The sequence below is a fragment of the Podarcis bocagei genome (genome assembly GCF_964188305.1).
Source record: "Podarcis bocagei genome assembly, chromosome: 11".
NCBI classification, from domain to species: domain Eukaryota; kingdom Metazoa; phylum Chordata; class Lepidosauria; order Squamata; family Lacertidae; genus Podarcis; species Podarcis bocagei.
This window is the reverse complement of record NC_138136.1, coordinates 53,181,286-53,205,891: the sequence shown is the minus strand read 5'-3', so window position 1 is coordinate 53,205,891 and position 24,606 is coordinate 53,181,286. Positions and strand designations below refer to the sequence as shown.

General features: G+C 43.0%; 1 protein-coding gene and 1 long non-coding RNA gene across 5 annotated transcripts in view; one reads left to right on the top strand and one right to left on the bottom strand.

Annotated features, from left to right (window-relative positions):
* DCC (DCC netrin 1 receptor) overlaps nucleotides 1-24,606 on the top strand; it is a gene marked incomplete at its 5' end in the record, with an annotated part of 959,801 nt that overhangs the window by 890,806 nt on the left and 44,389 nt on the right. For all 4 annotated transcript variants that reach the window (XM_081212644.1, XM_081212643.1, XM_081212642.1 and 1 more), the window contains 3 exons: nucleotides 5,696-5,761; nucleotides 15,401-15,563; nucleotides 23,664-23,890. In XM_081212644.1, the coding sequence (XP_081068770.1) occupies nucleotides 5,696-5,761; nucleotides 15,401-15,563; nucleotides 23,664-23,890 (456 nt within the window). The remainder of the gene's footprint in view (nucleotides 1-5,695; nucleotides 5,762-15,400; nucleotides 15,564-23,663; nucleotides 23,891-24,606) is intronic.
* LOC308597461 lies at nucleotides 13,965-23,785 on the bottom strand. The gene is made up of 3 exons (XR_014013008.1): nucleotides 23,680-23,785; nucleotides 20,859-21,019; nucleotides 13,965-14,057 (listed from the first exon to the last, which is right to left on the bottom strand). It is a non-coding gene; the product is annotated as an uncharacterized lncRNA (long non-coding RNA).

Genomic DNA, 24,606 nt, shown 5'->3' with positions numbered 1-24,606 from the left:
AATGTAGAGTTAGAAGGGGCCTGCTGGAAAGAGACTCATAATCCTCCAGTTGACTGACACCACTGCGCAGGCCTTCCAGGCTGAAAACCAGAACCATATGCTTCAAATGGTTGCCTCCTCTGTTCTGTGGAAGGCAAACAGCAGAAACTTGAAACCCATCCTGTTGAGTTCAAAATGCCGAGCCTTCTCTGGCCGAGGAATTAATGTGTTGCGTTTGACAGGACACCTGCCATTTTACACCTCGCTGCTTTTAATCTCATGAATAAACAGAGTGCTAATTGTTTGAGTTTTCAAGGAAATAGCATTTGTAAGGCAGTTGAAGCATTGCCTGGGTGTTCCAATTTTTCACTCTCTTTTTCCAAACAAAAATGTAATTCAACCTGTGCCGTGTTTGGATTACAGCAGTTATGTTGCTGCTTGGCTGTTTGAAGCAGAAACTGCCTCTGCTCAACACTGTTTGGCCGAACACCAGAAATTGTCTGGTTTTGCTTGTTGCGGTGCTTTCTCCCAGCTGGTAAGATGTAACTGAAAGTTACATCTATTGCTTAATGCCAGTGTGCAGAGAGACCCCTCTTTCAATGCTATAATAGCAGAAAGATGCCTCATTTTTTATTTTCTTTTTTTTACCTTTCCCTGGATCACAGCTGCCGTGCAGTGAAGAGAAATTCAGATAGATTTCAAAGCCTTTTTTAAGAGTGAGAGAGACTGAGAAAGCAAGAGTGAGAGATGATTTTGAACCAATACATATTTGCCTATTCTCTCAAAAGAGTTCCCCTCCTCCTGCTTCACCTCTGATTTTTATGAAACATTTTTCCTGTAGGGAGAATACTCAGCGGGATGTGGAGATAATAAGATATAATTGGATGTCAGTGGTCCAATTGTGGTCTTTTTTTTTTTGAAGGGGGGGGGGGACTTGCAGCAAGTGCCAGAAGATTCAGGAGATCAGAAGATTAATATAGCTTTAGGCTGCCATCCAGTGTACATTTATCTGTGAGTAAGCCTCATTGGCCCTAGTGGGACTTACTACTGAGTAAAATACGCCAAGGCGTTGGTGCTGTTGGAATAATTTTTCAGTGCTATTCATATGTCCAATCCTAACCTTGGAGGAATGTCACCTTGGGATTGTTTTCTGTCTTCGTCTATTTGTCGTTTTAAGATATTCTAGCAAAGCAAGATTGGTGAGGAACTCTGGGATAGCTCAGTTGGTAAGGTCATGGGTTCAAGCCCAACTTTGGGCAAAAGGTTCCTGCATTACAGGGTTTTGACTCGATGACCCTTGAGGTTCCTTGCAGCCCTATGATTCTCCTGGTTTTCAGTTTTAATTTAAATTAATTTATATATTTAGAGCATCTGTTCCCCACTTTTCACCTGAATGGGCTCCTGCAGTACCTGGCATAGAACCAATAAAAACAAGATAGTTTTTATCACAGTCTTGCGCTCTAAAAAATAAAACGTCACAACAATTAAAAGCAAGGAAGAGGAAAAATGCAAACATAGGTACCATCTCTTCAGCTTAAATAGTAATCTAAAGTGTGTGAGGTTCTATTATATAAGGCAAACACAGAAGTCTTTCTGAATTTGCTTTTGAATCTGAAGTGTTACTTTTCCATAGCAAAACTCAGAGGCTCCTTATGGTTATTGAAAAGCACAGGGGCAAGATGGAACCCAGGTGTGTTTTCTCCAGTTGGAAAGAGCAATGATATATTCATATACAGAGAGAGAGAGAGAGAGAGAGAGAGAGAGAACACTACCTCTTAAAACTGACCCCTCAAATAGGAACAGAACTACTGTCAATCAGTGCTCTCCATTCCCATCCATTTCAGGTGGTCAAGAAGGATTGATTATTAAATTATCAAATGCTTCTCGAGTGGTCTAGGATGAGCAGGATTACACTCCCTCTGGTGATCTTCAGGCTCTCTTTGCATGTCTAAGCAAAGTCTAAGCTGAGTAATAAAATTGCATCACCATAAATCCAATATGAGATATTGGTTGGATTAGTTTTGTTGAAATGCCATGCACTAGACTTGTTAAGGGCTATTTGATTTATAGCTCTGCTATCAGCCTAATTGCCACAAATCAAAAGCTCAGACCTTTTGCTTTCATGCATAAAACTAGAGTCTTTTGCTTCCCTAAGGAGAAGGTCTATTTTGAAAACACTTTAGAATATATTCTAAAGCTGGAGTGGGTCTTATTTGATAATTATAGGAGGTTTCGGTAGATTGCAATGAAATCACCAACTCATATATATATTCGCACTCATTACATTATTTTCCAGCATAATTGGAGCTTAAAACTAACCACAGGGGTGTTTTTTGGTAAAGCTAAAGGCCATGTGTCTCTCTCACCGCCCCTAGCAAAACAGCAAAAAGGTATGGTTGGGCAAGGATAGAATTTTGCTCAAATGGGATGGGAGCCATTCTAATAACATCAACATCGCTGCTGCCTACTTCTTCCACATGTTCCAGCATTCCTTCTAAAATGTGTACAGTAAATATGTGACAATTTTTCAAGGGGTGCAAGTTCCAGCTGGTCTAAGATTTCTGACCACATGCACAAACAAACAAACAAACACCACATATCCTGCTCGTGGGTGCAAAATGACTAATTTGCTCTCCATTTCTAATGATTACGACTGAGCCGTTGTGCAACTCTACTCTGCTTCCGAGGATCAAATGCCAATGGCTCTGCAATTATCCTGATTGAGAAGTTGATTATGCTGAAAACGCCCGTGATGATAATGACCTTACATTCCTAATTGGGCCTTTCAAACCAGAGCACTTCACACTGTTGATAGGCAAATCAGCAAAGAGGAATAATTTCAGGTGTACCTAAGCTCCAGGCGTCTCTCCTGCACAATGAAACAACTTCTCAGGTTAACCACCATCATTCTCCAAGCATATGTCAGGTCTCCCTGCGGGCTGCTGCAAAGCCTCTCCTAAACTCGTTTCACGGTGTGCACCTCCAAGGTAACATGGGCAAATCCATCAGTTGTATGCCTGACCACTCAGAGCCTGTGGGGCAGCCCTGTTATTTTTATGAGACTATAAACCCTGTAATTTTTACGAGTCTATAAAGTTTCTGTTGTAATTTAAGACCCTGAATTTGCTGCATGCGGGTAATCAGGATAACATATCTTGTAGTTCCCAACTCTGCTTTGATCTCTCTGCTCGGTTGTTGGTAGGTAGCCGTGTTGGTCTGCTGTATGCCATCAAATGCCAACAGTGCCCTTCAGCCCTCTATATTGGACAAACAGGCCAAACCCTACGCCAAAGGATAAATGGACATAAATCTGATATCAGGAATCACAAGACAGAGAAACCAGTAGGAGAACACTTCAGTCTCCCAGGACATTCTATACAAGATCTCAAAGTAGCTGTCTTATTACAAAAGAATTTCAGAAATAGACTGGAAAGAGAAGTTGCTGAGTTGCAACTTATTACCAAACTTAAAACCATGTAGAGACCTGGTCTGAATAGAGACATTGGATTCTTATCTCATTATACATGATTAAGCTATTTTTAGCCATCTCATCCCTTGCTTTTTCCTGTAAGACCTATTGCAGTCGTTAACAGTCATCAACCAGTTTACCACACCTATCAGCCAATCACCCATTCCCACCACCCTTCTGAGTAATACTCCTCCCCACCCACTCACTATATTTAAGGGTCTGGTGACTTCTGTTTCAGTGTATCTGAAGAAGTGTGCATGCACACGAAAGCTCATACCAACAACAAACTTAGTTGGTCTCTAAGGTGCTACTGGAAGGAGTTTTTTTTTATTTTGTTTCAACACTTAAAAAGGTAAAGGTAAAGGACCCCTGACCATTAAGTCCAGTCACGAATGACTCTGGGGTTGTGGCACTCATCTTGTTTTACTGGCCGAGGGAGCCGACGTTTGTCCGCAGACAGTTTTTCCAGGTCATGTGGCCAGCATGATTAAGCTGCTTCTGGTGAAACGGAAACGCCGTTTACCTTCCCGCCAGAGTGGTACCTCTTTATCTACTTGCACTTTGATGTGCTTTTGAACTGCTAGGTGGGCAGGAGTTGGGACCGAGCAACGGGAGCCCCCATGAGGATTTGAACTGCCGAGCTTCCGATCGGCAAGCCCTAGGCTCAGTGGTTTAGACCACAACGCCACCCGTGTTTCTATATACACATATACATCCATACTAATCTTTTTAAGAAATGAAGCTGAAGTATATGAGTAAACTGCCTGGTTTAATCACTTTGGGCTAGAACTGGCACAGTTAGAAATTATCTGGAGTGCTTCTGACTCTTCTGAGAATATATCCTAAGACTGATATAGAACAAAGATAGCCAGAGGGCCTTTTTGTGAGTCTTTGCGAAGGAATGGAAGTGCAGGGCAGCGCCACACTTGCTGAGTCATTCTTTTCTGTCAAGTCATGGAAAAATGTGACTTGCATAATAAGCACAGTGTCACTCAACATCATTAGTACTGGGAGGCAGTGAGGCAATTTGTGAACAGTTTGCAAATCCTGCTATTGTAAGAAACTGCTATAATTTCATACAATTTTATATGTGTAATAGCCATGTGCCCTTAGAGGTTAGCTTATTATATGTGTCGTCCTTCAAACAGCTAATATATACTTCTAACCACTTTCCATTTGTATTTGACAAAGTCTGCTCACATCCATTACTATGTTCTGGAATACAACGTCCAGAAGTTGATATGCTGCTTAGTATAACAAGAGTGTGAAAGGAGGCTATATATTTTACTTATTTACAAGATTTCTATACCATCTGTCAATATTTTTTTTCATTCTGTGACATATTATTAAATATTATATGAACAGTTAGGAACCAGGCAACACAAAGTGAAAACAGAATCGATCAATACAAGAGCAGGATTGTTATTATTTTATTTTTTAAAACACCTCAGCTTTTGTTAGCATATTCCTTTAGAGTGATTTGACTTTGCATGGAAGTCAGTCAGTCAACAGGAGACACGTACGCCAAGAAAGCATTTGGTCTAGTTTGTGATGCCCTTCCATCAGCCCTAGTTAGCATTGTTAAAGTCTGTCATTGGGCTCCCCATTGACTACCCCAGATGTGGATGCCTTAAAGCAGTAATGGCCAAACTTGGTCCTCCAGCTGTTTTGGGACTACAATTCCCATCATCCCTGACCACTGGTCCTGTTAGCTAGGGATGATGGGAGTTGTAGTCCAAAACAGCTGGAGGGCCAAGTTTGGGCATCACTGCTTTAAAGAGACATGGTGTCACCTGGCAGAATAATACAGTTTCCATGCACAGAAATAAAATGTCAAAGCTGTAGCTTTGAGGGGGGGGGGAAATGGACCTCTGAGAAGTGAGCACATCTAGCACTAAACTTGTCTTAAGATGCATGAATATCTCTGCTGTCAGGTTTGTCATCTTCTGAGAGAGAATATTCTAGCTCATGCCACAATCCTCACCTTCTTTTGTCACTTTTAACTAGCAATTTTGAATAGCAGAGTAATGACAAGCAGCATGTGGCAGGGGAGCGTCAAAGTGCTCAGAGATTTTGGTTTAGAAAAGGCTGCTTTTATGGCAGATTTTTCTCAGGCAGCTGTTCAGTCACCTCCTCTTACAATATCTAATAGCTTAAACGTCAGATCGACACTGTTTGAAGAACTGAGCCTGTCTTGACTCAGGTATATCAACCATTCTGCACTGATGCTCATTTTCCTTTTCGCAGGTCGTCATGGCGATGGGGCCTACTGGCCGGTTGACACAAATCTGATCGACCGAAGCAGCCTTAATGGTAAATATGGACTACAACCATTTCCCTCTGAATTGGCCTTCTTTGTTCAATACAATTAAACTCCAGAATGTCTTTGTTCTCCGTGTCCCCCTCCTTGTCTCCACTTTCATCAAATCTTTCTGCTTTCATCAGATGGAATAATACATTTTACTATGGCACAGCCAACTGCAGCTATTGTAAACAGGCAACTTGGCCTAAGAAGACATAGCAAGATGCCTTATACTGAACCAGCCCTGCTGGTCCCTGTAACTCAGTATTGTCTAAACTAACTGGCAGCTGCTCTCCAGGGTTTCAGAGAGGCAGTCTCTCCCAGCCCTACCTGGAGATACCAGGAGTTGAACCTGAGACCTGCATGTAAGCAGATGCTCTGCTTCTGAGCCACAGCCCCTCCCATAACAGTCAGAGTTTGTTGGTGAAATTATGAGAAATGGGACTTTGGAGAATGCCCCAGCATATATGGCAGCACCACAAGGATTCTGGAGTACACACTTAATGTTAGTACAGCACATTGATAATAATAATAATAATAATAATTTATTATTTATACCCCGCCCATCTGGCTGGGCCTCCCCAGCCACTCTGGGCGGCTTCCATAAAAACCAAAAATACAGTAAAATGTCACACGTTAAAAACTTCCCTGAACAGGGCTGCCTTAAGATGTCTCCTGAATGTCAGATAGTTGTTTATCGCTTTGACATCTGCTGGAAGGGCGTTCCACAGGGCGGGCGCCACTACCGAGAAGGCCCTCTGCCTGGTTCCCTGTAGCTTTGCTTCTCGCAGTGAGGGAACCGCCAGAAGGCCCTCGGCGCTGGACCTCAGCGTCCGGGCAGACTGATGGGGGTGGAGACGCTCCTTCAGGTATACTGGACCATTGATGGGTCATAGGAGCTGAAAGCTGAGATACACGGCCCTGTGAGCCCCTTGATGGCTTCCATCAAGTGAGCAGCTCTGGGATTTGCAATGTCGTCTGGTGCTAGATGTTTTGAACCACAGCTATCGTCATCCCTGGCAATTGGTAATGCTTGCAGAGGCTGATAGGAGTTGTATGCAGAAAGTATTGATCTGATGTGTAGAGATCTTTCCTATTCTAATTACAGTGGTACCTCGGGTTACAAACACTTCAGGTTACAAACACTTTAGGTTATAAACTCCGCTAACCCAGAAGTAGTACCTCAGGTTGAGAACTTTGCCCCAGGATGAGAATGGAAATCGTGAACTGGTGGCATGGCGGTAGCAGGAGGCCCAATTTGCAAAAGCGCACCTCAGGTTAAGAACTGTTTCGGGTTAAGAATGGACCTCTGGAATGAATTAAGTTCATAACCTGAGGTACCACTGTAATTCAAGAGGGTTTTGGAAGGCTTCTCTGTGTGAAAGAAACAAGCAGAAGGTTCATGGTGTTTGGGTTATTCCTTCAGAGAAACTGAGTACAGCTGGCTTAAACTGGCTTAAACTGAAATGCTTTCTGGCTAGCCGTCCCCAGATAGGCTTCCCATATTTCAAAAAGTGAAAATCCAGACACAAAAGTTCTTGAGGGTTTTTTTTTGGGGGGGGGACAATTGCTGAGTTGTTGTTTTTTTACTCTTGCCCAAAGTTCTTGAGCTTTTCTTTTGCACAATCTCAAAAAAGAAGTTTCCCAGCTATTTTTAAGGGAAATCGCCAAAATCTAGACTTCCGACATGGGTTGCCATACATCTGGATTTTCCGGACATTGCAGCGATTTCCGCCCAGACCCTGTTTCCGGCTGCCATATTCAGGCTATGTCTGGGACATTCTGGATGTATGGCAACCTTATCCCTAGATCTGTCTGATGTACTTCTGTCCAGTCCTTTTTGGGAAGCAGATTTGCATGGCGCTAATGCATTTCATCCTGTGATAGTGTTGTTGATCAGTGTTTAAGCCAGGGGTCGTCAACCTGGTCACTTCCACCCACTAGTGGGTGTTTCAGGATTCTGGGTGGGTGGTAGGGAGTTCTATGGCACAAGCTGAATCCTCCTTCCATCGAGCACTGGTGGGCGGCAAGGAAATTTTACCATCAAGAAAGATGCACTAGTGGGCAGTAGGTATAAAAAGGTTGACTACCCCTGGTGTAAGCTCTAGTGTCCACCACTATGCTGCTGTCATGTCCCCTGTATACATGGAATCACATTGCGACTTTTCACTGTCACCGCAGCTCCAGCTCCCCGGGGAAATCATTTATTTACCTTTACAACGGCTCAGCAGATCAGTTTAGATGCATCTTTTTTCCCCAGCATCATGCTTTTGAGCTAGGTGAGCAGGCGAGGTCAGGAGAAGCTTGAACAAAGCTTTCAAAGAGTTGTGACCCAACACACAAGCTAGGAAAACAGATGACAGTGATAAGGTATTAAGCAGGGTGGAAGCCTGCAATAAATTTACAGTCCTTTCCCATGTGAGGGTGCTGCCAGAATCACTGGAGCAAAAGAGTCTCTGTGAGAAAAGAAAGTTCGGGAGATTAAAGAGGGGAAAGGAACAGATAATTGGGGGGAAATTCATTATTCCTTGGCTTCTCCTAGCCATGACAGAGCAGTCATTATATGCACTGTAGATTTAGCAGATATAAACTGCAGAGCCAGGAAATTGCACTGTGTTAAGAAGCAGGCCCTATTTTGTCTCAACACCACCCACCCACACAAATCTATATTAGTATTCCTTTAAATTGGCCAATGCAAATCCTTTGTTTCCTTTGGTACAATGCCAGCCATGAAAGTGTATGGGACACTCCATGCGTTGGAATCTGTGCCTCCATTCTGACACACCCCAAACAAACCTGTTACTCAGATCCCTAACAAAATACAAGGTGTGACCAGAAAGTTCGGTGAATGGTCATAGAAATCGGACAGTGAGAAATATTCAAACATACAATCGGCATCGGAAACCCACGAAATGCACACAATTGTGTATGGAGATGAAGCTGTAACTCGAAAGACAGTGTATGAGTGGTTTAAGCGTTTCCATGAAGGGTGGCAAACCATCGAAGATGACCCTCATTCTGGCCGACTGTCGACGAGCAGAACGGCGGCAAATATTGACGGAGTTTGTGAGTTATTGATGCAGGATCGATGTTTTCCTTCTGAATGGTGGTGGAAGCATTGCATATTCCACGTTAAATTGTTACTGAGGTTATGAGTTGTTCTACCCTCCATATGAGAGACGCGGGTTAAACCACTGAGCCTAGGGCTTGCCAATCAGAAGGTTGGCGGTTTGAATCCCCGTGATGGGGTGAGCTCCCGTTGCTCGGTCCCTGCTCCTGCCAACCTAGCAGTTCGAAAGCATGAAGTGCAAGTAGATAAATAGGTACCGCTCCGGCGGGAAGGTAAACGGTGTTTCCGTGTGCTGCTCTGCTCTGGTTTGCCAGAAGGAGCTTAGTCATGCTGGCCACATGACCTATACATGGCTATACATCGGCTCCCTCAGCCAGTAAAGTGAGATGAGCGCCGCAACCCCAGAGTTGGTCACGACTGGACCTAATGGTCAGGGGTCCCTTTACCTTTACCTTACCCTCCATATGCTCTCGATCTGGTGCAACCAGATTTCTTTCTTTTTCCAAAACTGAAATCTGCACTGAAAGGGCACAGATTTCCCAACATTTCACACATCCAAGCTTCTGTGACAAGGGAACTGAAAGTAATACGAAAAGAGGACTTCTCCAGAAGTTTACAACAGTTCTATGAACGTTGTCAATGGTGCATTGTATTAGAGAGGCCTACTTTGAATACCTGTAAGGTATACATGTTTGAATATTTCTCGCTGTCCGATTTCTGTGACCATTCACTGAACTTTCAGGTCACACCTTGTAGGAGAGGCTCTGCAATACCCTGTGACCTTACAGAAACCACAGGGTAGCACCCTAGGAAGAAGAGTGAGAGTTCATGGCAGAAGAAGCACCACCTCTGCTCTTGTGACAGCCAGGGATGAAGGGGAAACAAGTACGTCAGTTCCAGAGGCGCCATTGGAGCCCCTTGTTGGATGCCACCCCATTGCATTGAATGGGGCATACAGTTGTACAGGTCATCTTTGCCTTTCAATAAGAAGAGCTTCCTAATGGATGATGTCTGAAATGGCTACTAAAATTGCTCTCACACGATAAAAATGATTTTCAGATAATTAGAAAAGAACATAAAATGCATGCAGTGAGGTTTGTTTCCATTTTGCTCGCAAAGGCTCCTGATGGGACATGTAATTTTAATTAAGCCTGACCTGATATTGCAAGTTGCGGAAGAAAAAACCCCTATGGTTTACAAAAGATTTAGAACTTCTGATCATTATCAACTTCAGTTAAGGCATGCTACCAGCTTCTTTCCTTTACCACGCCATACCTAATGGGGATTCATGAATTTAAAAGAAGAAAATAAATGTAACCTGGAGGTTACATAAAGCCAGCCTCAAAAATGGAAAATTGGTACAAGACACATAGCTGATTAAATCAGATGGGCTATTTTTTTTCTTCCATACACAAGATGAGGAAGCAATTCTTGATTCTGTCTTCCTTTTTTAAAAAAGTAGCTTATCAGTAGATAGATGACTTCTTCTTTTTTGTCTTTTAGGTAGCTAAGTCATAGATGGTATCAGTAAAACCTGTTTAATTAGGCCTCCATGATGTTTTGCACCTAATAATTTTCTTTATCAGAGCCTGGGTAAATCAGGGGTGTTGACTGTGGATGGCAATGTACATCATCAGTGGTGGAAACCATACTGTGTGCATTAAACTTCACAGGAAGCCAAGGACTTCTGGGTTTGTTTCTCAGGATTTGAAATGTGAAAATCATTTCCAAGTTGTTGTTTTTTAAAAAAATAAAAAGACAGAAGATGCCTTGAACCCTCTGTTCACAGGTAATGGTGGGTACAAGATAAAGCTCCTATATGAGTAGCCCTGTAGACTTTGTGCTATGAGATCTCTGGTGTAAAGTCAGAAGTGCTCCGCAATCTCATTTGCATCACTATATCATGTGTGCAGAGCCAAGTAAGCTTGGATCAGTGCAAAGGGAAATCAGTTTATATCCACCTAGTCATGTTGCACCCTTTGGATTCAGATGATTAATACCTGCAGCATCACTTGAGTCTGTGGAAAAGCAGCTTCTGGAAAAAGGTTATTTTGGGAAAGATAGCATCAAATCAATCATTCTCTATCGGTTTTAAATATTAAAATCTTCTAGCTTTTTTGAGCATTACATTTGTAGAGGGGGGGGGGGCTTTACATTACAGTGGTAAACACATGAATGTCCTGTAAAGCCACAACAAACTGTATTTATTGGAAAAGCACACCAGATGGTTAGAAACAGTGTCATATGAAATGTCTGCCATGTGTCAGAAATGAAGCCATTGATGTGGAGGTTGGTCTATGGAGTGAGTGATTAATGTGTAGCAGCTTCCCATGCAGACTGGATTCCACTTTGTGGTTTCTTTTCCTACTCTTGTGTGCATTAGTGGAGGTCAATGGCAGCATGCACATGAATGCCTTGATTTAGATCAGGGACCCCCCAAACTCGGCCCTCCAGATGTTTTGAGACTACAGTTCCCACCATCCCTGACCACTGGTCCTGCTAGTTAGGGACCATGGGAGTTGTAGGCCAAAAACATCTGGAGGGCTGAGATTGAGGAAGCCTGATTTAGGTAGAGCCACATTAGCATGGAAGCCTGCTGGCTGGCTGGCTGGCTGGCTGGTTGAGTTTATATGCTGCCTTTCCATATTAAGCTGTGTTCAAAGCAGCTTACAATTTAAAAAAAACAAAACTCCACAAAGCATGGGTTTTTTATTGTTATTTTTTACAAAATCAGTTTACAAAACGTGTTTCAATGAATTCAAAGATCAACAGTTTGGCAAACATAGAATAAATCCAGTTATAACCTATAAATATTGATTTATTTATTGCATTTATATCCCACCTTTCCTCAAGGTTGGTGCACACAGGTCTGCTCCTCCCCATTTTAGCCTCACAACAGCCCTGTGAGGTAGGTTAGGCTGAGAGTGAGCGACTGGCCCAAGGTCGCCCAGTGAACTAAATGGCTGAGTGGGGATTCAGAGTCTGGGCTCCCAGATTCCAGTCAGACATCCTAACCCAGCCCTTCTCAACTTCGGGACCCCAGATGTTGTTGGCCTACAACTCCCTTCATTCCTATCCAGCATAGCCAGTGATCCAGGATGATGGGAGTTATAGTTCAGCATGGAGCCTCAGCAGCCTGGCTGAACTGATGAGCTGAACTGAGCCAAGTGATCTCCTTTGGAAAGGACTGGAAGCCTTAAAATGAATTCTGGAGTAGGTGGTTTAGTATAATAAAGCAAAGAATATTAAACTAAACCAGCATGGAAATGACAACATTTTCTTGACATGCTTTAGCAGTGAGAAACATGTTATTATATAATATTAAGGTAATTACTCAAGGATTTCTTTTTTTTCTTTTTTCTTTTTTGAGAAGTGTCTGAGTTGCAGCACATAATAAGAAGAGTTTATTTTTCTATTTTACTTGTTCTTTCACCAGTATGTTAATAAGGTTGAGCGGCCAGTCAAAAAAAAAGGAGTAGTACAGTGGTGCCCCGCAAGACGAATGCCTCACAAGACGGAAAACTCGCTAGACGAAAGAGTTTTCCGTTTTGGAGGTGCTTCGCAAAACGAATTTCCTATGGGCTTGCTTCGCAAGACGACAATGTCTTGCGAGTTCCTGCTGGTTTTTTTTTCCTCCCCCCCCCTTTTTCTAAGCCGCTAAGCCGCTTATCTGCTGATCCGATCAGCAGATAAGCCGCTAAAAGCCGCTAATAGCGCTAATCCGCTAATCCTTCAATGGGCTTGCTTCGCAATACGAAAAAACCGCTAGACGAAGAGAATCACAGAACGGATTCTTTTCGTCTTGCGAGGCACCACTGTACTGAGTTGGTTCCACCTGTAGAGTTTCATCCATGGTAGTCCTCTGGATATTCTCCTGAGCCCAAATAATGATCCAAATGATTCTCCTTAGAATAAAATAAGCACCAATACCAGGGTAGGTAGAATTCTCACAGGGTGACAACTAAGCAGTCACAGCTCACACAGATGTTCCCATTCTGCTAAGTTCTGCTCTGTCCTCCACACTCAGCACAGCAGCAAATACTTTGGGGACCTAAGTGCAGGGAAGAATGAAATTAGGTGCACAGTCCCTTGCCATGGTTTTGTTGGCACAAACAGAGAGAGCTCATCACACCACGCTTGGTGTATACATCAATGATTCCTGAGAAGAGAGCGATCATAATTTTGAATCAAGGGTGCTGTACCAATATATTAACATAATTTGTGACAGATTGTGAGCTGAGTGTTAAAACAGGCACTCGAATTAGACAACAGATGAGGAGGTTCATTATACCATAAACATCAGTGGGCAGGAAAATAAGAATCCATCTCTCCTGTTATCCCATCTTCAAGGAGATAATGTTAATAAAATGATGGGCACCACCAATTGCTAACTAAATGGCTGCTAGTGTGAAGTAAATGAAATGGCTTCTTCCTTTCAGTGTTGTTATTTAAGACTTAGGAAGTGCCTGAAATTTCCCAAGAACTGTCTAGGGGTCTAAAGATAAGATAATTGCTGCTTGTAGGCTAAGTATTCATTTGATGTGATACAAAGGAAAGAGGCAAGAAGGAAGCCTGTACCTTCACTGGTCAATGACTGGCGTTAGGGTGATGTAGGGTTCACTGGATTCACCTGAGCCCTTAGCCATATCGGGCCATTTTGGAGGAATCCAGGCATTGGTTGGGTCAGGTTGAGACAGCCCCAGATTACTATGGGTCAAGTTGTGCATCCCAGAGCAATCTAGGGCTGTAAGGGGGCATCAGGCAGGAAGGAGAGGCAGGCATGAGTAGGAAGAAGGAGACGCCACAAAAGGTGGAACCTACTGGACAATTGCATCCTCACAAGGGAAGGTAGGAGTGGATGGGAGCTTTTCCCACCCTGCCTGCCCTTCTTCCCACCAGGCCTCTCCTTCTTCCTGCCTCTTGAAGCAGCACCACACAAAATCTAACTCTGTGCCCCATCGCAATGCTGAGAATCTTCACTCAATTGGGTAACATCCTGCAGGATCAAACCTGCCTGGTCTTGGTCGGAAGATGGGGATATCTCCTTCTCCCTCTACCTCCCTCCTCATCATAAGTAAGAAATCGGGTTTTAACAACCATTAGACTTACCTCTACTAAATTGCTTCAGGCATGGATCCAGGGTGGAGCAGGTGGCCTTGGGGATGACCCTGGACAGGTCAGGCTGATTGGAAGGGACCCACAAAGTGGATTGGGGAGGTTTTGCACAGTCCTCCCTCCTAGAAGGAAGAGTGCAAATCCCCAGGGACCAGCGGCAGAAGCTAGAGTGTGCCTTCCTTCACCTCTGCTCCCCCAGTTGGAGCAAAGTGTTCTACCAGGAAAGTTCTCTGCACCTGCTCCTTCTCTGGCCAATGGATGGGTCTCTCCCCTTTTCCATGATGTGTCAAAGCATAAATTCCCTGAGTTTTATGGCCCCTTTCCCAAGCAAGCCCTGTTCTTTAGAGCAAAATGCACATGCACTTGGCAGGTATTAAATTGTATCTGTTTTTACAGGTGGGGATGGGGAATAAGGGGAGTAAATTTGTGCCAGTGGAGCATTATGTAGTTTGTCTTCCTACACATCAAAATACATCAGATATTTTTCATAAGCCATGATATTTCACTGCTCAGATCACAGGATGTGTTTCTGCAATATAAAACATCTTACTGACATGCAAAAAAGAATTGCTCCTCATAGAAATCCATAGAAATCTTTGCCAGCTCTCACTCTGCATAATAGTTATGCTTCAAGCGATGCCCACATATGTCAACATACATACTTTGAGATCTTCAGCCCAAGCAACAGGAACTTGGCCCAAATGTCTGGTTTTCTGTGGGTCCTCCTAGAAAAAAAACTACAAGTTACAGACAACAAACTTTTCCAATTTCCAAGTTGTACTTTTACAGTTTAAGACCCCAGGCTCTTAAATAAAATAAAAAGCCCATTCACACAATCTGTTTTCAAGATGTAGAAGTCACTACAGAGTTGCAGATTTTTGCCTTTAATGTCTTCCTCCCTGCCTTCCTCACAGTACAATTATCAACATGTAAGTTCTGCAGGGTTGTAAGATCAAAAGAAAACTGAATCCTAGAAAGTTCTCAAAAGCTAGTGGTAGCTAGTGATAAAAGGTCACCTGAAAAATGTTAATAGGAATTGGCTTTCAATCAATTCCTATTAACATTTTTGGATGATTTTTTCTTTCATTCATTTATTCTCATCCTTAGGCAGATGACCAAAGGCCAATTCCTATTGTCCTCTTTCATGATTCTTTACAGCAGAAGGAGCTAACCTTTGGCCTTCCAGATGTTCTTGGACTCCAGCTCACATCACCTCCAGCCAGTAGGACCAACTGTTGGTGGTGATGGGACTTGTATTCCAGCACTGGACCACATCTTAGCCACCCCAGCTTTCTAGTCAGGTTGACCTGGTCCTCCTTAACTTTTTAGCAGCTTAAAGGAATCAAAGAAGGCTTCAGTAGTCATTTGCTAAAGGTTTATGGTTCCTTATTTTTTTCATTTGGAAAACTGTGAATGTTACGTTATAGCTGTTTGCAGTCTTTCAGGACTTTTTATGTTCTTCCAGAACCCCCCATTGGGCAGATGCATCCTCCTCATGGAAGTGTAACACCCCAGAAGAACAGCAACCTTCTCGTCATCATCGTTGTCACCGTTGGGGTGGTTACTGTCGTAGTGGTGGTGATTGTGGCTGTGATTTGTACCAGGCGTTCATCAGCACAGCAGAGGAAGTAAGTAACTGGAAAATATCCCTGTCCATCAATCTTTCCATCCTGCTCTGGAGCAAGTCAATCAGAGCAAACCTGTTTTTTTCCACCCTAAAGTAGATTCTGTGCAATGGTGAAATATGCTTAGGAATCCAGATACTTCACACAGTCTCATCACTTTTGTGGAACAAGTAAATGTCAAATTCATTTGATTTAGCGGCCAGGAAAGACAACCCCAACACTTTTTATAAAACTCAGGCAGAAATCCAAGTTGTAAAGCATGCACACCCATAATGGCAAAAATACAATAACATAGGAAACAACAGGGCTTCTTTACCTGTTGGAACATAAGGAGTTGATAGAGATCTAGGGGGGATGCATGCACAAAAAGCACATCATGGAGGATGCACTGTTAGAAGTTGGCTACAAGTAGAACTTTGTAGCTGACAGGCCATTCTGGTATGGATGTGGTATACAAATTAAAAATAACAACTTAAGAGCTGCAAAGAATCTCCCAGAATCAAAATCCAGAACCAGGCTAGAATCTGGGACCTTGAGATCAGTTATTTGGGTAGTATTCATTATCCTTATTAGGAGTGAGTGGCGCTGTGGTCTAAACCACTGAGCCTCTTGGGCTTGCTGATCAGAAGGTCGGTGGTTCAAATCCGCACGATGGGGTGAGCTCCCATTGCTCTGTCCCAGCTCCTGCCAACCTAGCAGTTCGAAAGCACACCAGTGCAAGTAGATAAATAGGTACCACTGCGGCAGGAAGGTAAACGGCATTTCTGTGCACTCTGTTTTCTGTCATGGTGTCCCATTGCACCAGAAGCAGTTTAGTACTGCTGGCCATGTGACCCAGAAAGCTGTCTGTGGACAAATGCTGGCTCCCCTGGCCTGAAAGCAAGATGAGCGCCACAACCCCATAGTCACCTTTGACTGGGCTTAACCATTCAGGGGACCTTTACCTTTTAAATCATTCTGAGAATAGATCTATTGAAACCACTTGACATAAATCAACCAAGACTAACTAACTGATTTCAACAGGTCTATGCTGTGCATCTTAATCAGATGCCACCCTTTGTTTTTCCTTGGAGTGTGTTCTGGACGGAAGGTTCCCAGGGTTCTGACATCCTCCCATGCTTTTTGGTGGGTCAACCCACCCAGACAACTCATAGGTTTCCCATAAGCTTGTAGAACTATAAAAGTTTCAGCATCAGAGTTGCCAGGGAAAGAGCATAGGCCTTGTCTGGATCCTCTCCCTAATTTTTGCATTCTCTGCTGCCCACTGAATTTCCTCCTTTGTATCTTCAGCTACTCATCCTGTCTGCTGCCCAACATCACAATGCCTAGGGACATCACAAATGAGGTGGGAGGAAGTAAAGCGAAACCAGAACAAATGCAAAGTGACTTTAGTATGCCTTATACTGCCAACTAGTAGCACTGAAGAATGTGTTAGGAAACTTTAATAAGCTCTGTTAAGGATAAATTATGTAATTAGGATGAGGAAGCAGTTTCAAATGGAGCTCTTCAGCAAAAGATTATAAGCCTATCCAATACAAATAAGAGACAAGTTATTGGCTTACATGGATTCTGAGTTTGTTATAAAATAACTCCCAGAACCAGAAAGAACTCAAAAATCCATATGGCAACTTGATCATAGGAGAGTGGTCTTTCCTCTCATCCCTGAAAAAAGCATCAATCTGTGACTATTATATTAGAAAGCTATCTGGAACAAAGACAGCCCTCACTAGTAATGGGAGGGAAACTAAGTATATGTTAAGAATGCCTTCTGGCACAGTTATAACTTATCATGACAAGCATCTATGGGCCTGGATCAGGCTTTGAAGCTAAGCTGATAAAAATGAGGAATTATCATCCTGGCATTGAAAGAACGCAGCATCACTAGGAAGTCTGCCATTTCCCCCTTGGGATATTGTTCTTCTTTTAGCTTTGCACTGTGTTTCCAGCACTCATTAGCTATGGCATTCTGCTTTAAAATCTTGACTCTTTTCTGCTAAGCGCGGACGTGTTTGGGCTGTGTGTGACCACAGGAGAGCTTCACTTCCCCACCAAGCCCTTCTGTGACAGCATGTAAAGCAAGAAGACACATTTGCACAACATTATTTCTTGTTTCTAAGTACGATCTATTCCTTACTGCCTCGTGCATTGATATCGGTTGAGGCCCCTTTATGGAGCCATGCAAAGCAAAGGAGGCAAGTATTTCATACCACCGGCTTACATGCAGTTGGGACCAATGAGGCAAATTGAAATCGGTATCCTTTGGCTTCCTTTGTACCTGTTTACAGCTGTGTGAGAGCAGAATCCCTACTGACGGGAGGACTGATATGGGGCAATAATTGCTTTAAATTGGCAAGACAAAAAACTGCACACCAGTCAGCTATTGAAAGACCTGATGGTAATGAATAATGAGCTCTTGTTTCACTTGTTATTTGCCATTACTGCGCAGCATCAGAGTACAACAATGTGATTAGGAAAGCAACATTATGGCAAATTTGATACAAAACTGGCTGGAATCCAAAGAACCCATGCATAAATAGAAAGCGCTTTCACATGTGGAGGGAAGGTTGACAGTTTACTGCTTTAGCTGTGAACCCTCATGCTGGGTTGAATTCTACTCCAGCAGATGTCCCACTCACTAACTAATCCAAGTTAAACAGCAGCAGCAGTATAGGGGAAAAGTTGTGCCAGTAAGGCAGTAGCAAGGCCACACAATGGCACTGATCACAACCAGGGTGGAAGAAGAATAGTTAATCACAGTCTAAGTAGTTTTCTGCCTTACTGGAATTTCTGGTTTCTACTTGAAAACTGATTTTTTAGAACATTCAAGGCAGCACCACATAAAATGTGTTTGGCACAGTTCAAGGTGTACTTTTATTCATTTAGAAGATTATTGAAAGCCTTTAGCTGTGCATACCAAACAAATGCAATCCTTCATTTGTTATGTTATGAATGAATTATTCATTCATTCATTCATTCATTCCATACCGCTTTATATTTTTCATTCCATACGCTTTATATTTTTCATTCCATACCGCTTTATATTTTTCATTCCATACCGCTTTATATTTTTCATTCCATACCGCTTTATATTTTTCATTCCATACCGCTTTATATTTTTCAGGGGGGAAATCTCAAAAGTGCTTTATAGCCTACATTAAAACATCAGCTAAAACATTGCAAAAAAAAAAAAAAAGGATTATGGAAGAAGGTCAAATATGCATTCAAAGAAACATAATTAACAAACAAAAAATTATCTTAAAGGTTTCAAAATAAGACATTCCAGAGGAAAGTCATGTATAGAATACACATAAGCTGCCATTGTGCAAACCTCCAAGGTGAATGCAGCCAACATGGTCTGTTCCAAATGTTATTTAGCTACAACTCCCATCAGCCCTAGCCAGCATGGCCAAGAACACTTGAAGGCCACTACTTTTGCTACCCTGTTCAAAAGTCATCTAACAACCACTCTACACAGGAAGTCTTCCAGGAACTATACCACTTTGGCAAGCAAGACAAGAAATCAGATGTTTGCATTTCTTTCCTTTTTTATGGAGAAGCATTCAAATACAGAAAACAAGCAGTCCTGAGAAAAGGCTAGACTAAAACCCTTGTCCCTGGCAGTCTAGTATTTAATAGGCATTGAAAAGAGGGCAGTGCGTGGACCTGCCTGCTCTCAATAGATTCCAAAGTGTAAGCAATGCCACACTAAATTAAACTGCCATGTCCCCTTCATTTAGTCTGGATTCTAAAAAAATAAAGTAAAATAAAAAGCTACCATATGCATTGTTGTATCACAGAATAAAGGCATTGCAAACTGGTCCAGATTCAGCAGAACAGATGAGGCTGCCTTATATTGAATTAGTCCATTGATCCCATTGCTGGTAAAAAAATTCATCCAAAGATCTCGGGGCGGTTCACAGTATAAAAATGCAAAATAAAGCCATAAAGTATATAATATAAACATTAACAAAAACAAAACAAGCCAATAGCCCCTCCCCCCACAAAAAACCATTCTTCTCACCGTGCTGCCTGACATAAATAAATGGATTTGGCTCACTGACTCACTCAGAACAGAGCCAGGTTGCCCTACATTTATATTGCAACAGGCTGTCAAAATTCATTATAGAAAGTTTGCAGGGAGGTATTGCTTCCTGAGAAGTCCTGGAGCTTGACAATAATTGAGAACAAAACTCAAACCTGATGTTTATACAAGGAGAACATACATTTGGATGACTCATTCATTTTCATTTCTTTGTTATTGATGTCCTTTCATTCTATAGTCTTGTCTCAGATTTCTGTCACTGCTTATTATCAGTGAGACTGGTGGTAATGTGCAGAAACAAACAATGTACTGAATGCTAAATTTTCTCCTTTTAAAGTCTTTAGGCAGCAGTAGTGTCGCTGATGCAAGACCGAAGATCTGTCTGGAATGACACACTCATTATTTATAACCTCTTACTTACAGTTTCTGGGAACATTGCTGAAGTTTCTGTGGCATAGCACAAATTAGGTTGAATGAATGGTCATTTGAAAAACCAATCCAATCCCCCCAAATAACAAAAGCTGACTTGACCTTTCAAATAGAGCTTGCACTGTACGTTTGTGGCATGGAGGAGGAACCTCCCATTGTTGCTGGGCTACAGTTCCTATGATCCCTGCCCCCATTGGCCATGATGGCTGTGGCTGATGGGAACTCGAGTCCAACAATGTCTAGAGGGGAACAGATTCCCCACCCCTGACCTATAGAACTAGAGTCATAGATAAACATAGACAAGAGAATCCACATGCAGCTTCCATTTGCTGAACGTGGCAATACTAGATGAATGACATGGTTTAGCTTTGCATGTAACCCCTTTTAAAAGAAATGAATTCCATATTCTATGTAAACAGTATCCTCAATACCGCTTAAGAGCACTTGGTTTTTCTTATATGAAAAGTGAAATTCTTTAAAAAAATAATGCAAAGAGTGGTCAGTTGCACAGACATCCTAAGTCATACAGCAAGAGAACATATTGTGATTAATATTCATAAAGTGGTAAATGGGATCTGACACTGAATGCTTCCTTGGATTAAAAAAACACACACATTTTAATTTATGTCAAAAATAAATGCAACATATGCTGCATAACAGAGAGGGAAGTGTAGCCAGCTCTACTAATTAAAGGGTTGATGCCACTAATGGGTGGTGGTTGCATCATAAAAAACGCATTTCTGAAAGGGGAACTTCGCACTATTCCCTCTGTTTCTGGAGGGAGCTGTTTTAACGGTTGCGTATCATCTGGTTAACAAATGACTTACTCTGTCAAGCTGTAGGCCTGCATCCCTTCAAGCCACTATTGACATTTCCTCTCATTGGACGCCTTCCATGCATCTTCCCAACATATGCTGTCAGTGTGGGGCCTGATGTCTAGCTGGAAGGGGTTGGCAGGTAGCCTCAGCTGGAGCTAAAACTGGTGTCACTTTATGTAACAGAAGAAAGCATATGATCTGGCAGTACACAAGAAGAACCCTGCTGGGTCAGACTGGAGACCTATCTTCTCCAGGGTCCTGTTTCACAAACTGGCCAACCAGATGCAGCAGCCATCCATTGCTATTGCTTCCCAGTATATATAGAGTCCTATCCATGTAGCCATCATGACTAGAAGTCAATGATAGCCTTACTCTCTGTTTGTCTAATTCCCTTCTAAAACCATCTCACGTGAGCACTTCAGGGACGCGGACTTAGAAAAAATATTGGGGGGGCCCGGGAAAGCTCATGAATAATAAATAAGCTCATGGATATGCAAATAAAGTGGCTCCGGCCCTAAATAGGGCAAGCCACGCCCCCCCCCAGCCAGCCGATTGGCTGGCTGGGAGGTGTGGCCAGTCGGGATTCCCCTGTTCTCGCGGGATTTCCGGCCGGGGCTCTCCGATTAGGGCGCGCGGCTGGCTGGCTGGCGAAGGAGGAGGCGGGGGACGGCGGCGGCGCTCTGCTGGAAGGGCGCCCGCCTGAGATTATTGGGGGGGCTGAGCCCCCCCAAAAATTTTTTTGAGGGGGCTCGAGCCCCCTCAAGCCCCATGGAGTCGGCACCTATGGAGCACTTCTCTCTGGATCCAACTCTATAAATAGCAATAGCAGCAGGTTATATTCAAACTTTTTTTAAAAAAGTCCTCAAAAATAAATGTCTTATATAAGTTCTTACAGGCATCTGAAGGAACTCCTTCCAGTTCTTAAATGTATTTACCTCTGCATTGCCAACCGTGTCTAAAAAGTGAATTGAGTAGTTTCTATTGACCATATATATAAACATACATGAGCTACTTTCATACTGGGATGCAAAATCTGATCAAGCTGAGTAAATCTCCCAATTTATGGACCTCTTGACTCTCCCAAATGACTCAGGAGATGCTTTTTTGGTAGAAGACATAACTATGGATGTATAAAGTCAGTTTAGTAAACCCACATAGGTTCACTTTCCTGTCTACTTAATGGCTTGCCTTAACTCTTTATTACAGGGACTGAAATCCTTTGTCGGCTGGGGCTCCCATTACACTTTTAGACCAAGCAGAAACCAGGCATCTGACCCCATGCCCTTGGGATTTAAAGATGCCATCCTGGTCTCAAGAGGCATAAGAGCTTAAAAGGGAGGAGAGATAAATCACAGGAAGCTTTCACAGAAGACAGGATGATCAACAGATCGAGACATCTATCACTGTAACAGTGATGGCTGTATACTATATTGGAACTTTGCCCCAATGGCATCTTCTCCATGCCATTTCTATATTACGAAGCATGATTTGTTGCATGAACAGTTATTTTGCACATTCCACGGTTTAATTTCTCTTTAAGAAAGGTCCAGCTCACCATTAAGTTGTTGCAGTAAGTCACCAGTTGACTATGGGCAGCCCACAATGGATGCTAGTTTGACAACAGCCTGCAGAGGTGCTAAAAACTATGGCAAGCTGTCTCCCTAGCTGGTTTGGTGGTGGCCCCTGGCTCTAGAGCAGGTCAAATAAATTAGGGTTGCCGTATTTCAGAAAGTGAAAATCTGGGCACAAAATTTGCCAAAAAATCAACCCTTCTGATATGGGTTGCTGTACGCCCGGATTTCCCCAGAGTTTTTTACCTATTCCTAAAATTCCGCTCAGACATTATTTCCCACAGACAAATCCCGGATATGGCAATGGCAGCTGGAAGAGCCCACACAAATGTGCATGTGTACAACAGTAAAGGCCTGGGCTAGAAAGCTTAAAGGCCACCGCTGCTACATGGGAGCTGAGTTGAAACAAAGGAAATACGAATTGGCCCCGCCCCATAGCTTGACCAATCACGGCTAGGAATGGCTGGGAACTAGGTGGAGGCATAGATTTTAAAAGTGTAAACTCACCCACACTGGCCAGATTTGAATATGCTAAGAAAAAATGTTAGTGAATTTCACCTTTGCAACCCCCACCCCAGAATTTTCAACAAAATATTCCTCCCATTTCACTGCCAATAATAATAATAATAATAATAATGGTAATAATAATTTATTATTTATACCCTGCCCATCTGGCTTGGTTTCTCCAGCCACTCTGGACGGCTTCCAACAGAATATTAAAATACAGTAACCTATTAAACATTAAAAGCTTCCCTAAACAGGGCTGCCTTCAGATGTCTTCTAAAAATCTGGTAGTTGTTTTTGTCTTTGACATCTGGTGGGAGGGTGTTCCAGAGGGCGGGTGCCACTACCAGGAAGGCCCTCTGCCTGGTTCCCTGTAACTTGGCTTCTTGCAGCAAGGGAACCGCCAGAAGGCTCTCGGCGCTGGACCTCAGTGTCCGGGCAGAACGATGGGCGTGGAGACGCTCCTTCAGGTATACTGGACCGAGGACGTTTAGGGCTTTAAAGGTCAGCACCAACACTTTGAATTGTGCTCAGAAACGTACTGTGGGCCAGTGTAGGTCTTTCAAGACCAGTGTTATATGGTTATATGGTCTCATCACAACTAGTGATGAGAATTTTGGGAGCCTGAAGACTGAAGCCCTGATGATGCAAATAGTATTATCTACTGGATGGAAAGTTACACAGCATTGAAGTACTTCAGGTCTTTTGACTTTCCACTCCTTTTCTCTTTCTCCAACAGAAAACGTGCCACTCACAGTGCTGGCAAGAGGAAGGGCAGCCAGAAAGACCTGAGGCCCCCAGATCTCTGGATACACCATGAAGAGATGGAGATGAAGAATATCGAAAAGCCAGCGGGTTCCGATCCAGCAGGAAGAGATTCCCCGATGCAGAGCTGCCAGGACATCACCCCAGGAAGCCACAGCCAATCTGAAACTCAGATGGGCAGCAAGAGTGCCTCACAGTCTGGTAATAATGCTACCCGTACGAAGGGCCAGTCAGCACATGCATAGAGATTGTTGACACTCCATTACTAAACCCTCTATGACTCACAGATGAATGTGTGAATGGCCATCACTGACAAATATTGAATTTGAGGCAAATATCAAAGCTTTTCTCTGTTGTGAATTTCTGTTTGGTTTGGTTTATTGATAACCTGATCCTGCAGTTATCCATATGATAAGTAAGGGTGTCTTGGAGGAAAGGTGGAATGTAAAAAGCAAAAATAAATAAAATCCAGCAATGAATTCTGGCCCTTTGGCCCATTTCCCCTCCCCCTCCAAAAAGGTGCTGAGCTTAAGAGAAGTTTAAGACTTTTTGCTGTTGACTATTCTTTCTTGATTTGTTTTGTATTGCTGCTTTTGTGCATTCTGAGACTCCTTGGAAGAAAGGCTATACAGTGGACACTCAGGTTGCGAACGTGATCCATGCGGGATGCACGTTCGCAACCCGTGTCTGCGCATGCGCGGGTTGAGATTCAGTGCTTCTGCACATGCACAAAGCGCAATTTAGCACTTCTGCGCATGCGCGACTGCCAAAACCCAGAAGTAACTCGTTCCAGTACTTCAGGGTTTCGGCAGTCCGCAACCCAAAAAAACGCAACCTGAAGCGGCTGTAACCCGAGGTATGACTGCACATGTTACAGTTGTTTATAAATATATTGCATTGATGTGCTGCCCTTTCCC